Here is a 14,002-nt window from a genome sequence, read left to right as displayed (position 1 = left end):
ATAACAAATTGCTACATATTTCATCCCTCCCACAACTGTTACATGTATTATAACTCCCATACCTGCTAAAGGTTCCATCCTGTTACATGTATTATAATTCCCATACTTGCTACAGGTTCCATCCTATTACATGTATAATAATTCCCATACCTACTACAGGTTCCATCCTGTTACATGTATTATAATTCCCATAACTGCTACAGGTTCCATCCAGTTACATGTATTATAACTCCCATACCTGCTAAAGGTTCCATCCTGTTACATGTATTATAATTCCCATACATGCTACAGGTTCCATCCTGTTACATGTATAATAATTCCCACACCTGCTACAGGTTTCATCCTGTTACATGTATTATAATTCCCATCCCTGCTACAGGTTCCATCCCGTTACATGTATTATAATTCCCATACCTGCTGCAGGTTCCATCCTGTTACTTGTATTATAATTCCCATACCTGATACAGGTTCCATCCTGTTACATGTATTATAATTCCCATACTTGCTACAGGTTCCATCCTATTACATGTATTATATCTCCCATACCTGCTACAGGTTCCATCCTGTTACAAGTATTATAATTCCCACACCTGCTACAGGTTTCATCCTGTTACATGTATTATAATTCCCATACCTGCTACAGGTTCCATCCCGTTACATGTATAATAATTCCCATACCTGCTACAGGTTCCATCCTATTACATGTATTATAATTCCCATACCTGCTACAGGTTCCATCCTGTTACATGTATAATAATTCCCACACCTGCTACAGGTTCCATCCTGTTACAAGTATTATAATTCCCACACCTGCTACAGGTTCCATCCTGTTACAAGTATTATAATTCCCACACCTGCTACAGGTTTCATCCAGTTACATGTATTGTAATTCCCATACCTGCTACAGGTTCCATCCAGTTACATGGATAATAATTCCCATACCTGCTACAGGTTCCATCCAGTTACATGGATAATAATTCCCATACCTGCTACAGGTTCCATCCCTCCCTGTCGATATTGTAGATAATTTCATTATGAAACAGCTAGCGGTGTGGCGTTTCAACACACCCAACTGGATTACGTTTCAAGTGAATCCTTTTATATGCACTCCAATGAAGAAAGATTATAGTCAATCTTCTCATCATTTGATTTTCCCTTTGTTACAAACTTCCCGATAATCAACCTCAGCACATTTACACCACTATCCCCTTAACCTGCAATGGCTAAACCTTTCATATTGACGACAAGTACATAGGGTACAAGATTCTGCTTAAAGTCACCAACTTGATACGAGTTTATCATTCATTATTAATTTTACAAAGATACAAGACAAAAAATTGTGAAAAACGTTTTATTTATGCATTTGCCTAAAATGCTCAGATGTTGAGAAAGATATACATTGCGTCAAAATAAGTCGTGTGTGACTTTTGGTTAAATTCTGTTAACTTCAGTTCTAGTCACACTGCAACTTACTCAGGCTGTGCCTCTCACCTATGACCTATAACCTATAGTACATAGATGTTGCTGGAATGTAAGACTTACTAGTACCATCACATGGTATAATATAAAACATTCAGCTATCCTTTATTCCATCATCCCTATACGTGTACCGGGTTTTTCACAACATTTGTTTTCAATCTTTTTATATTTTTGTTGTTGGAGATTAAAATTCAATTCCAAATACAGTTGATTTGAGTACTCACTTCTTGAAACGCATTGTCCAAAATTGTTGATGTGTTTTTCTGCAAATGCTTTTTATTCGACATCTACATATGTGGTCAGAAAAAAGTTTTTTTGATTTTAACTTGTTATGAAATACCCAGTAACAAACTGTTAGCTAGTATACATGAAACAACACATTTTACGTGGTAGATTTACATTTCAGTGTCTAAAACTAAAATATTCTACCATTAGTAATTCCAGAAAGACTGCAAATCATTCCTTCAGAACATACACTGAATAAATAAATATCCATGGAAATGGTTTGTAACTCTCATTTACTTTATATGTCTTTAATAAATGCAGTGTTAAATGAAAAGTTGTTGAAAGCGTTAAGTGCGGCGATAGGTATTTATCCAAACAAACGGAAGCACGTATAGATGAAGCAGGAAAGCCGTTATTGACATCCACAGGAGACGCATGCGCAGATGGCATTTAGAGAGAGCAAGTCAAATATCATCCTTTACCTCGACAAAAATTGGCCGGCTCTGCACTTAATGTTCCACGCATGTCAGACTGAACATCCGCCCAAGCTATCACATCGCCTTGTTTAACATCACAAGAAATCCTCATTTCATCAATGGTTGTCAAGGGAAGTTCATTAGACCATATATTTAGTCTTGTTAGTTGTCCTATGAATGATTCGCTACTGCTAAAGCCTTCGGGATCCTGTTCCTGACCAACAACGAAAGTGCCACCACCTTTAAATTCAAATAGAAAACAACGGTAAGAAAAGAACGCTATAATTACTTTTTATTCATTGCATCGTCTTAATCAAAACCCTATCGTGTCGGCAGCTCGTCACAACTGATATTTATTTTAAGACATTTATGGATAATTTTCCCCAATTCGTCAGCTGGTACAGATCGTTGCGCCTCATAAAATACCTCGCTTTGCAGTACATATGTGAGATAAGAACTGTTCTTGCCTGAACAACATCGTCAGCACATCGACAGCCTTGCTGTTGGTGACATTATACCAGATAACACGTTGATAACGTTTGTAACGTGTTAACTTACCGGCGATGACTTCCCCCGCCGCCAAATCGTAGCCTGAATCCCAGACAACACCGTCCTTGTAAATCTTCCACGAGCCTCGGTTTGATGCCCATGTGACAATAATGTGATGCCATACTCCGTCGTTAGCATACACGTCCGTTACCTGCTGGTGGTTGTTTACACTTATCACAAACCTATAGTCAGACAGAAAAAATACCATGAAACACCATTTTTAAACAGTTAAGTAGTCATGCTCGACATCGATACATCGATGTATTAATTCAATTATAATGCGAGACTTTAGCGAAAATTTAAATGTATCGCGAATTCTAGTATATATTAAATACACGTTAGGAATGCCAAATATCTGTTTTCAGACATTTTCAAATTCTTTTAAATAAAAAAATAAAAATTCAGAATCTTCAAAATAGACTTCGGTACTTTGTGTACATTCAACAAGAAGTCCATCAAGCCAGCATTATTCATATATTTCATTTGTTACCTGAACTAGAAACGATCTTGAATTGATTCTGCTCATTTGTAAGCATGGTGACAGCTGCAGAACTCGTATTGGTAAGAACAATGGCAGGATCATTTGTACGAAATTTGGTTCATTCATAAAAGACGATAATTTGCACTCATTTTTGTCAACATTCGCCAATTACACAATTACACATGGAGAAGATCCACACACTTGATCTATACAACGTTTAACATAAAGGGATATTCGATGCTAACGTAAGATAAAATTTCATCAGTAGTCTCGAAGAACACATCCATCTCTTTCGCTGTTTGATCCCATCCCTCCGTCCCCATGACAGCACATTCTTCATTTCTCTAACAATGCATTTCTCTAACAATGAACTCCCTAAGCCCAAGACTATGCAATGCCAAATTAGCATCATATTTAAGGGGCACTTTCGTGAATGATTAAGCCATATTTCCAGTTTGGGAACCCAACATTTGCCATTTGGGAATGTGGAGAATAAACCCTTCATTTATGTAACGTTGAATTATTTTGACGCTAGAATTCTTCATGCCGAATACGATTTATATCACTTCATCCGTACCTAGTAAGTGGTTTCCTAATTACACTTTTGGGTCCTGTCCTTTTGTGCCAATGGGCAACATCATTCATACAAAGTGAAATCCTGTGGTTTGGTCCAGGAGTATACTATGGCAAATGAGTTCAAAATACCTTTACCCTTAGTGAAGGAGTCAATAGTAAAAATATTTCCCCGTTTGGGCTCCGTTTCTGTCCCCAGGGGGCCAACCCCTCTGGCGTTTACAACAACTGAATTCCCTTAAAAAATACCTTATGCTAAATTACGTCTTGGGCAATTCTAGACTTGCAGAGAAAAGATTACAATAAACTGTCGAACTGAAACCATACGATGGATAACTCGGCCATTCGGGCAAGGTAAACTTTAAAGTCGAATGTAAAAATACGACAAACCCTTCATAATTGGTCAGAGTGAAGGCATTATCCATCGTATTTGACGAGGAGTAGGAAAATGGAGTTCCCTGATTGGTGTCGTCGTCAGTCTTCATCCAGAACGAGACTGTGAGAGCAGTCAGGTCGGTGTTGATGGTAGTGGTGGTGTAGTTGGTCACCCCAGACGACGGGAAGTCCAGCATGTAATTGTCTGTAAGCTCTGTAACGACAGTAGAGCAATGTAACAAATGTATTTGGATATGTACTGCAGACGACTAATTGCACGCGACCATATCCTAGAAGATTTCAATTACGCTTGTTGCAAAGCGAACATACATCTAAAAGGAGTGAACTTGACCTGGCTCAAGAGATTACTACACACTGCACTGTTATGCGCCTACATCATAGAATTACATCCATGGATACATATTTCTGTGAAGATGGGCAAAATTATATTTGCCCAAATATTAAGTCGACAGACATATAATTGTCTAGTCCTACCTGTTTCACACTTAGCGCCAGTGACGCCGGACGGACAGTGGCACACGTATCCGTCCACCATGTCCTCACACGTGGAAACCGGAGAGCAGGGAGTGGAGGCACACTCGTCAATATCCACGTCACACGTCTTCCCTATATATCCAGGTAGACAGCGACACCTAGTAGGACGTAACATTAGTGTAGCAGTTAGGTAACATGTAGTGAAGGAGACATGGACAGTCACAACAATGAAAACTGCATAGCAATATAGTTTTGACCTAAATTTACGAGGCAGATTTCGTCGGTGAAGCAGAAGACGCTTAACTTTCTTGATCATCTGGTCATTTTATCATTGTATTTTTGTAAAGATCTCCATGTATTATTTTCCTTTCTTCCTATTCTGCCGAAGTCTTTTCGACTTAAGGTTCGATTTACGGTTTCGTTAACATTTCAGTATTCCCATGGGTTTGTTTCAGAAGATACATCTCTGTCATATAAATGGACCAGTCAAAACGTTTGCTGATATCACATGCAACCGCCCCGCCCACATCCATATCACCAGAGCTGGTGGAGAGATCCAATCCGAAGAGAGTTTCGCGGAGCTAGTATTCGATATATTTCAATTGGTGTTCATTGCAATACATTTCTCACCGAAATGCCCCAATGCCGTCGACACATTCAGCGCCATTTTCACAGGGGGAACTTTCACACTCGTCCGTGTTTATCTCACAATCTGCCCCCTCATATCCAGTGGAGCAGGTGCACGTGTAACCTTCTAGAACGTTCTCGCATGTTCCACTATTTTCACATGGGTTGGTCTTACAATCATCTATAAGACGTTCGCATGCATCACCTGCATCGATATAAATGAAATACTAACTGTATATTGCAGATATACATTAAATACTAACTGTATATTGTAGATATACATGAAATAGTAGTAAATGTTATTGTAACGACATAAGAAAATAGTTGGGTGTGAATGAATCAACATACAAGAAATATTTACTGTAAATGTATCGACACAAGTGAAATATTTACTGTAAATGTATCGACACTATTGAAATATTTACTGTAAATGTATCGACACTATTGAAATAGGTACATGTACTTGTATCGACACACATGAAACAGTTACCGTACATATATTGACACACGTGAAATAGTGTTAATGTAACGACACACATTAATAAGTTACCGTATATTTATCGATACACATGAAATAGTTTCATCGAACTTTATATATATTTATGATATTATTTTTTATCTACGTAGGTCACATGAGGGTTCGTTGTGTTTTCCTTGCCACTTTTTGAGAATCTAAAAAATAAATGAGTTTTACTTAGGTTTCCATGGCGGGTAGCGTTGAAGAAGCAGAGGACGTCCATCCTTCCGAAACATCCAGTTTTATTTTCAAAGTACTTTTCGAGAAAGTCTCCTGTAATCTTTCTCTTTTGTTCCATTTTTTGCCATGATTCAACGATATTTTTTAATGGATTTTTTTTCAACGAATTTTGTATGTCTTTTTTAAAAATTAAATCCTCTGAATGAAAGATAAGCCCTTAGTCCTAGTTATTTAAAGGTTTAGCATTTGTTAAGGATTTCTTCTCGGATGCATGTGAATTCATTGAAAATAACTATATTTGTGCCCTTTTAAAACTATTGAAACTGAGTCATCTTGTAAATGTTAAAACCAACTGAAATAAAAGGTTCTCCCTAAATTAAGAGATAGCGATCTAGTACATCAATTTCGTAAATCGTATTCGCAGTGATCTTTTGGGATATCTTTAACTGCATAAGTAATCATTGTTTGCCAGTGAAACAAGAGCAGACGTACCTTGGTAGCCAGTCGCACACGAGCAGACGTAAGCGTTCACCTCGTCCACGCACGTGCCGTTGTTCTGACAAGGTTGCGTAAGACAGTCGTCAATATCCACCTCACACTTTTTCCCTGTACACAAACAGAACTTCATCAATATATTGAGTAGGGGTTGAGCTCCTGTGTTCCGCTATTCATACGAATCTCAGGTTTTTGATATACAACATGTGATTATTGTATAAATTGTAAGCAGACAGAATATCAGTTCCAATGGAAAACACTCCAATGCGACATACTCTACAGGACACGGTAACAAATAACTATAATGGTATAATGGAGGAACTTCATTTACTCTACTAAACACACTGTCTCTTCCTATTACCTGTGTATCCCGGTTCACACTGGCAGGAGAAATCGGCCTCAAGATCCACACACAAAGCTGAGTTGAGACACGGGTTACCCTCACACTCATCCGTAACCGTCTCACAGTTCATTCCTATAAAACAGGTAGACATCTCACTCACAGTATGAACCAATAGGTTAAATAAACCGTCAACAAAATGTACATTTTTAGATGAAATTGTCTATCGGTATCAATTTTAAAAGATCAACTGTTAGTCTACAATAACAGTAACGATGAGCTGAAATCAACTGTTTATTTCGTCTCTGTCGTGGGTCTCCATGTTTGAACCGTTAAGTTATGAACACTCGACACATCATGCAGTGTGATCTAAATACACATTCAGTATCCGATAAACCCATACCTTCAAAACCTGGCAGGCATTCGCAATGGAACCCAAAATCTCTGAAGTTACAAGTGCCCCCGTTCTGACAATGGTCGTCGAAGCAATCATTCACCGGCACTGCCTGCGGTAACGTTTCCCCTGGGGGATCGTCTGCCTGCATCTGTGGGTCCCAGCCACCTGCAGATACACACAACACTCAACTAAATATGAACTCCAAAAGATTCAAACATCAGTATAAAACATCGCACTCAAATGTGAGGCTTTCAGTCATTTTTGTTTACTTCTGTTCAAATTTTAACGATATATTTCAGAATGGAGTCAAAGTGTACAAGTGACAACCTTGGCAGTCGGATATCTTTGTGGTTCCGCGCTCAGCTGTGGTTCCATCCCCTGGGCACCGGAAACAGGAGGACATGGCCACTTCCGTTTGGTAAGTGCCTCTTGGACATGAATAACAGGGCTCTAGACCATTCTTAGATACATGACCGAGCCCACACCGATCTGAAACAGATAGTTGGACAAATCAGCAGGATAAACATGTAAGTGGCCTAATCAAATTGTCTCTTATACGGAAAAGCATGGTCTTTATTGCGTACTGCTGTACAATTGAAAACAAAATAATACCAAAAATTGAACTAAATACAACAACAATTAGCAACAAGAAATCAATGTTCAACAATCGACAAATTTATAGATTAAAGTTGTGTTAAGTTAAGTGGTAAGTACCGTTGTTACTTATCTCAGTGTGTTTGTGTTTTGGTTTTTATTATATATTTTTTCAGTTGAAAAGAAGATTAAATATTTGCTTTTCAGGCTGAAAGCAGCGTTAAACATTACTGCATTACTTTCAATGATGAGCTCGTTTGAATGTCATTCTTCATAAAAATGATATATTACTATACTTATATCAAAATAAATAGGTTACGAAAGTGGGTCAATTAAGGAAGGTATTATTTTAAAGATTAAACATTAGATATTTAATTTGCTTCTGATAAAAAAATATCTTTTTTGTCTTTCTTACCTTTACATTGAATGACTTGTCTGGAGCCACGCCGTATTGTTGTTTGGTTGTTAGGACAGGAGTCACATGATGTCATGCCGTAAATTGTCTGGTAAGTACCCACAGGACAGGTGGCGCACCGCTCGAGACCGTCTTTAGAGAAGGTTCCAGGTAGACATAGCGCTTTAGAAAAGGATAAATAGAAAAAAAAGTGAAAACAAAATGTCCTATATTTTGAAACATCAGCACTATCTATGCAATTTATTTTCCAAATATTAATTATGCACATGTTTCTTACCATATTAATGATATAATGTATGGATGTCCATAATTTTAGTGTCATCCAGTGTTACCTTAGTCGATAAACAAATAAACATAAACATATATATATATTCTATAGAAACGAACGTTTCATTAAGAGATTGCATCAACTACTTTAGGAAGTAAAATTGGAGTACAATATCGTTAAAACGCCAGCAAGAAGCGAAGAGGTGCCAAAACAAAATTGATCAAGGCTGATAATAGAATACCTTTACATTCGCGTTCAGATTTTGAGTTATTTCCGTGAGTAGACGTGTTATGAGGACACACCACACAGGTAACCTGGCCTTCCTTTGGCTGGAAACTTCCGGTCTGGCAGGAGTCGCACTCTTCAGATACAATGTTAAAGAATGTTCCAATGGGGCAAGGAACTGAAACCAAGTGAACATACCAAATAATGTTTTTGAATATTAAAGTACATCGCAACATTGACAGCAAGCCTGTTGCAAAATAAAATAACAGTTTGATAATACATTTCACCAATCCTGTAGAATATTTTTTACGAAAATAGAACAACTAATAACCCCTTTGCCAAAAATAAAAAAATGACTTTTATTTAAATAGTTAAAATGTAAAGAAAAAGTCGCAGTTGAACAAGGTATTGGTCATCTAGGTACAAAATTTGACAAACATCGGTCAAAAAAACCAGCAGCAGTTTTTCGGAAAAGAAAAGAAAATGGGACACAACTCCCATAAATAACCCAAATAAAACTAATCGAGAGCGCTTATGATAATGTACTCCGGAAGGGTATCCTAGCATTGCATGTGACACATGTATGATAAAGTCAGGAAAGGACATAGGTTACCAACGATTTAAGATACAATGTACATTTCTCTGTGTTAATGACAGTCTACAACCGAAAGTCAGGTCAGGAAGACGATTAGAACAGTTCTTCAGAGTGAATTGAAGCGCCTGGCTGTGTAAATGATAGGTCGGACAATGCTTCTGTCATGAAAATCTTCATTTTTATAAAAGGCCTTGTAGTGGAAAATCGTTTTTAACACCTTGATTGATTGGGAGAGGCATGGTGTATGCAGAACTGAAGAGCAGAGGATAACCATATGAGCAGTTAATAGTCTGATTCGTTTGTAATAACTCAAATACTTTACCTTAATCTAAAAACGATACTATCACAAAACATAAATTTCTTGTAAGGTGAAAACTCTTAGTTTTTAAAGTATGAACATTTAATTGCTAGCAGTTAGTAGACATTGGTATTTAAAGGCAATATAATGCCCTTTGACTAAATGCAATATCATTCACATTATGTAGGAACATCGATGGAATAAAATTGAATACTAAGACAAATAATGGAATGTTATAAAAAAAAACCCATCACATTTTGTACTTACCACACAAATCATTCACAGCTACACTACCGGGTTTACAGTTCGGCCGTGGTCCTTTAGCGTCGTAGGTCATATTGGCAAACTGCATTCGCTTCCCGCTCATCTCAAGGTCAAGCTCACCGTGTGTTGCTTTCCCTTCTAGCTTGGTCATGACATTGGACAGCTTGTCTGTCAGCACCTTTTGTCGGCTTATGTCCGCTGTAACATTTCCGGTTTTTGAAACCACACCTGTTCGCAAAGAAATGAGCACTTCTTTATTCAAATTTGTCTTCCAATTTACGACTAATGCACCTAATATCGCAATCATCCGAATATGTCGTTTAGATTGGTAAAATCAGTCTCTGGTTAAGTTAAATTGCATTAAGAGCGCTAACGCATATACCAGTTACATATGAAACAGCAACAGGTCGAATTTAATCTATCTGTTATATTTTTTTCGTTCAAATATTATTCAAAATAAGGAACTGGATGAAGTAAATGTATCAAAACAGTATCAACCTTTGATATCGAAGTCGAAAGTGATAATGCTGCTCGTAGTTATCCCGGGAGAACTTCGCTTGGCAACTCTTGTGTCTCCATGTCCGTGGTTAGTATAAGGATTAATGGTGCGGAGAAGGCTCCTCTTGTCTCGTCCAAGCACGACCCTGATTGTATTGAAGTCTGTTTGTTGGCAACAAAATAAAATGTTACAAGAAAATCGGACCCATTGAACACGAAATCATCACGAAAATACAACCATGTTGAACTGAGGGGAAATCACGCTTCAATCCCGCCCCTCCCTGTTCTAAAAGGGTGAGCGTTTCCTCGTTTTTGGCAACCGACACAATTCATCATGTCAAGTCCAGGAAAATACATAGGTCGCTAGCGATATGGGACAAAGTTAGCTTATATACACTACATGTCTTAGCTTACGATAACACGCATACAATTTCTTCAACGTCGACTGAAACCTCTCTGGTTGAAAACCCTGGCTAGGTAGTTTATTTGTCAACAGGACGCATCTATCAAATCATCCAAATAATTAGAACAAGTAGCACAAGAATACAAAAACAGTCATTCATTTTACAGATACCAACAAAAAACGTATTCAATAATAAGCAGTTCATGTGAACAATATTATCTGTGTATTATACTTTCTTATATTGCTTATTTAACAAACCCTGATTAAAAAAAGGTCTCATTTCTGTTAGCAACAAAACAATTGTAGTATGTCAGTTTTAAAAAGAAAAAATATATTACTATAAAAAAACTCTTCATTAATTAATGAACGCTTTATAAGCTATTCGAAATACTTACAAATATGACATTGGTACAGAATCGTTCTGACGACCCTTAATTTCCGAGTTTATAATGCATCTGTGAAATGCTTTGTTTTAGTGATTGTTTACAGCCAGAGAAATTCATTTATTTATATTATTTATTTCAGTCATACCTTCAGATTGTTCGCATGTTGTCGCGAAGTTCTCCACACTGCAAGAGAAACTGTCGGTACACAACGCGTTCACCTAGGATATAAAATAACAAACAAATATATATATTGTCTTTTTATGTGAGACTAAAGATGTATACACTGAATCAATCTATATCTATCTTTCCGGATCTTTTATCGACATTTTGTCATTTTGAAAACAAAATAGTGTTTAAAATCAATATTTTTAATGCGCACCTTACAGGCGATTCTGTTTGAATAAAAACTGTTTCCGTCATTATATATGGGTATTGTCGATATTACCTTTTCCGTCACCTTTCTCTCAAACGCCAGCTGTATTTCGTTGAGGACGTTGTGTTCGGCACAGGGCACACTAGCCAGGTAAGTGATGGAGGCTGGCTGCGTCATGGCTTCAGACACTGCCTTGGCTGGTAATACAAAAAGGACATGCAGGTCATTGTTATATTGCATACATAGGGTATCGTAATGTCCAAATGTCATGCTTTTGTAAGAAAACATTCATATTGTTTGCCTTCCCGTTCCATAAGTCCAAAAGCAATGTCTTTGCGTTACCTGATATATATGTAAACATGTAATATATAAAAAGTTCTTCAAAGCCTTTTTTCCAGATGACCAACAAGCTTTCCGAAAATATTAATACTTCATTATTATAAAGATGAATTGAATTAAAGACACATAAATCACATCGATTTAATATCTGTAGATACAAATTATATTGCAGAACTACAGTTGCTCCATGAGTAAGTTGATACATATCTGTTTGCTTTCTTGTTGGTAAAATCGCCATCTTCTAATTTCAAACTTTATGGATGAAAATCCTATTTGACCCCTTAAGAACAGTCAATAACTACTCTGACGTATGAATTACTACTGAACTACTAACCAGAGCAGTCAGGAATTGGCAGCTTGTCCTCTGGTCTCCAGACGTTGTCATACGCACAGAAGTACACGTCGGCTGGAGCTATGGCGAAGTCATATCCTTCGTTACACGTGACCCGGCAGTAAACACCATCTTCTTCCTCGGTACACTCCCTAGCCCCACTAAGCGGGACGTCCGGGAACTGGCAGGGGTGCGCTGATAGTTAGGAGGCATTTTGTGTTACGTATCGTTATATGTAGACATGTAAAATAGACTGATGGAATGGACATGGAATTTTGAGCTTCGTTGACATTTCAATATTAACATTCATCTGTATGGTGAATATCTACTTGTGAATTAATTACATAAAGCTGTTTTGATTAAAGATACTTACGAATGATTGAAATTTCCACATGACATGTACTGTTGTTTCCACTCTCGTCAAAGGCGACGTATCGGACGATTGTTGTCCCTTGATGAAACAAACCTGGTTCATGTGACCTTTCAACTCGAACCTTTTCACCAGAGTTGTCACTGAACTGTGGTTCGTTCCATGTGACATTTGCATATCGCTCAGCAGAAACAAACGGAAGAGGAGAGTAACATTGATCAACTGTTGGAGGGGTGACATCTGCAACAACAAGTGTCAATGGTCCCTTCAAATAGTCAATCTGCACGCATCATAACCAGAGTAAACTACTTTACACGTTAGAACAATGGGTAAGTCATTATAACAACAGCGTTAAAACGACAGTTTTCATTAGTTAATTTATGATTTGTTTCGTTCAATTTGCATTTAAACTATGCACCCGCAACGCCCTTACAAAATCCCAAACTCGTTTCCACATACATCCACGTTTCATACAGGATAGGGTCAAAGACAGCAGCGTCCAGAAAATTGAACATCAGCGACGTGCCGTATAAATACCGCTACATTTGTTTGAAGGTGCAATAACACATCCCTATATAAATAATTGGGTTGTGTAGGTCACGATGCATTACATATATGATTTCGAACTTGAAAGTTTTGGAAGAGAAAATCAACGTATAAGGTACAAAATTTTGATAGGCATACCATTATATCACAAGGTACACAATTTTGATAAGGCATACCATTATAGCACAAGGTACACAATTTTGATTTGTCGTGAAATCTTATAAAATGTATTCCTGATTGATTTCGCATGATATATAAGGATGTTCACTCATACTGCTTAGGTTATTACTATATAAGGGTATCTTATGGATTATGACATTTATTACCGACGTACCTCGAATTATGACGCTGAAATGACACTTTGCCATGTTCCCTTGGTGGTCCTCTGCGATGTACTTGACCGCTGTCAAACCTATAGGGAAACGTTTGGGAGGCTGGACGGCGGGCACCACCGTGACGGAGGGCCGATACCCGGAGTTGTCCAGGGCTAGCGGTACAATCCAGTCCACCTCAGCACTGTCTTCGGTGTCGTCTGCCTCCACATCAATGTTGAAAGGACAGCGGAGCAATGGCGGTTCCGTATCTACAGCAAAGACGGGGCAGTAAAGCGAGGGAAATATACTACATACATGCCAACTTTGTTTTAACTTTAATGGGGGAGATTACACATGCTCATAATTAAAATTTTGCAAATTCAGTGGTTAAAAATGCTCAATTAACGGGTACAAAAATCGTGGGTCTCCCTCCAAAATAGGGAGAGTTGGCAAGTATGATACTTGACATTGCAAACGAACGAACAGCAAAATGGGAAATAAACAAATGATAAAGATAAAAAGACATGTGTATCTAAACAAAATGAGAGATGCTCAATTATGTCTCAAAAGCATT

The 14,002-nt window shown here is 37.7% G+C and overlaps 1 protein-coding gene across 1 annotated transcript in view; it reads right to left on the bottom strand.

Annotated features, from left to right (window-relative positions):
• LOC110449023 (sushi, von Willebrand factor type A, EGF and pentraxin domain-containing protein 1-like) overlaps positions 1–14,002 on the bottom strand; it is a 48,311-nt gene that overhangs the window by 16,992 nt on the left and 17,317 nt on the right. Inside the window, exons 8-25 of the mRNA XM_021495598.1 lie at positions 13,449–13,697; positions 12,572–12,808; positions 12,202–12,393; positions 11,601–11,725; positions 11,301–11,373; positions 10,367–10,528; positions 9,872–10,096; positions 8,728–8,889; positions 8,219–8,380; positions 7,537–7,698; positions 7,216–7,374; positions 6,834–6,947; positions 6,470–6,583; positions 5,284–5,485; positions 4,654–4,811; positions 4,174–4,372; positions 2,739–2,911; positions 2,187–2,420 (exon numbers count right to left, since the gene is read on the bottom strand). Of these exons, the coding sequence (XP_021351273.1) occupies positions 2,187–2,420; positions 2,739–2,911; positions 4,174–4,372; positions 4,654–4,811; positions 5,284–5,485; positions 6,470–6,583; positions 6,834–6,947; positions 7,216–7,374; positions 7,537–7,698; positions 8,219–8,380; positions 8,728–8,889; positions 9,872–10,096; positions 10,367–10,528; positions 11,301–11,373; positions 11,601–11,725; positions 12,202–12,393; positions 12,572–12,808; positions 13,449–13,697 (3,102 nt within the window). The remainder of the gene's footprint in view (positions 1–2,186; positions 2,421–2,738; positions 2,912–4,173; positions 4,373–4,653; positions 4,812–5,283; positions 5,486–6,469; positions 6,584–6,833; positions 6,948–7,215; positions 7,375–7,536; positions 7,699–8,218; positions 8,381–8,727; positions 8,890–9,871; positions 10,097–10,366; positions 10,529–11,300; positions 11,374–11,600; positions 11,726–12,201; positions 12,394–12,571; positions 12,809–13,448; positions 13,698–14,002) is intronic.

Source organism: Mizuhopecten yessoensis, unplaced genomic scaffold (genome assembly GCF_002113885.1).
Source record: "Mizuhopecten yessoensis strain PY_sf001 unplaced genomic scaffold, ASM211388v2 scaffold431, whole genome shotgun sequence".
In the NCBI taxonomy this organism is placed as follows: Eukaryota; Metazoa; Mollusca; class Bivalvia; order Pectinida; family Pectinidae; genus Mizuhopecten; species Mizuhopecten yessoensis.
This window is presented reverse-complemented; position numbering and strand designations above follow the sequence as displayed.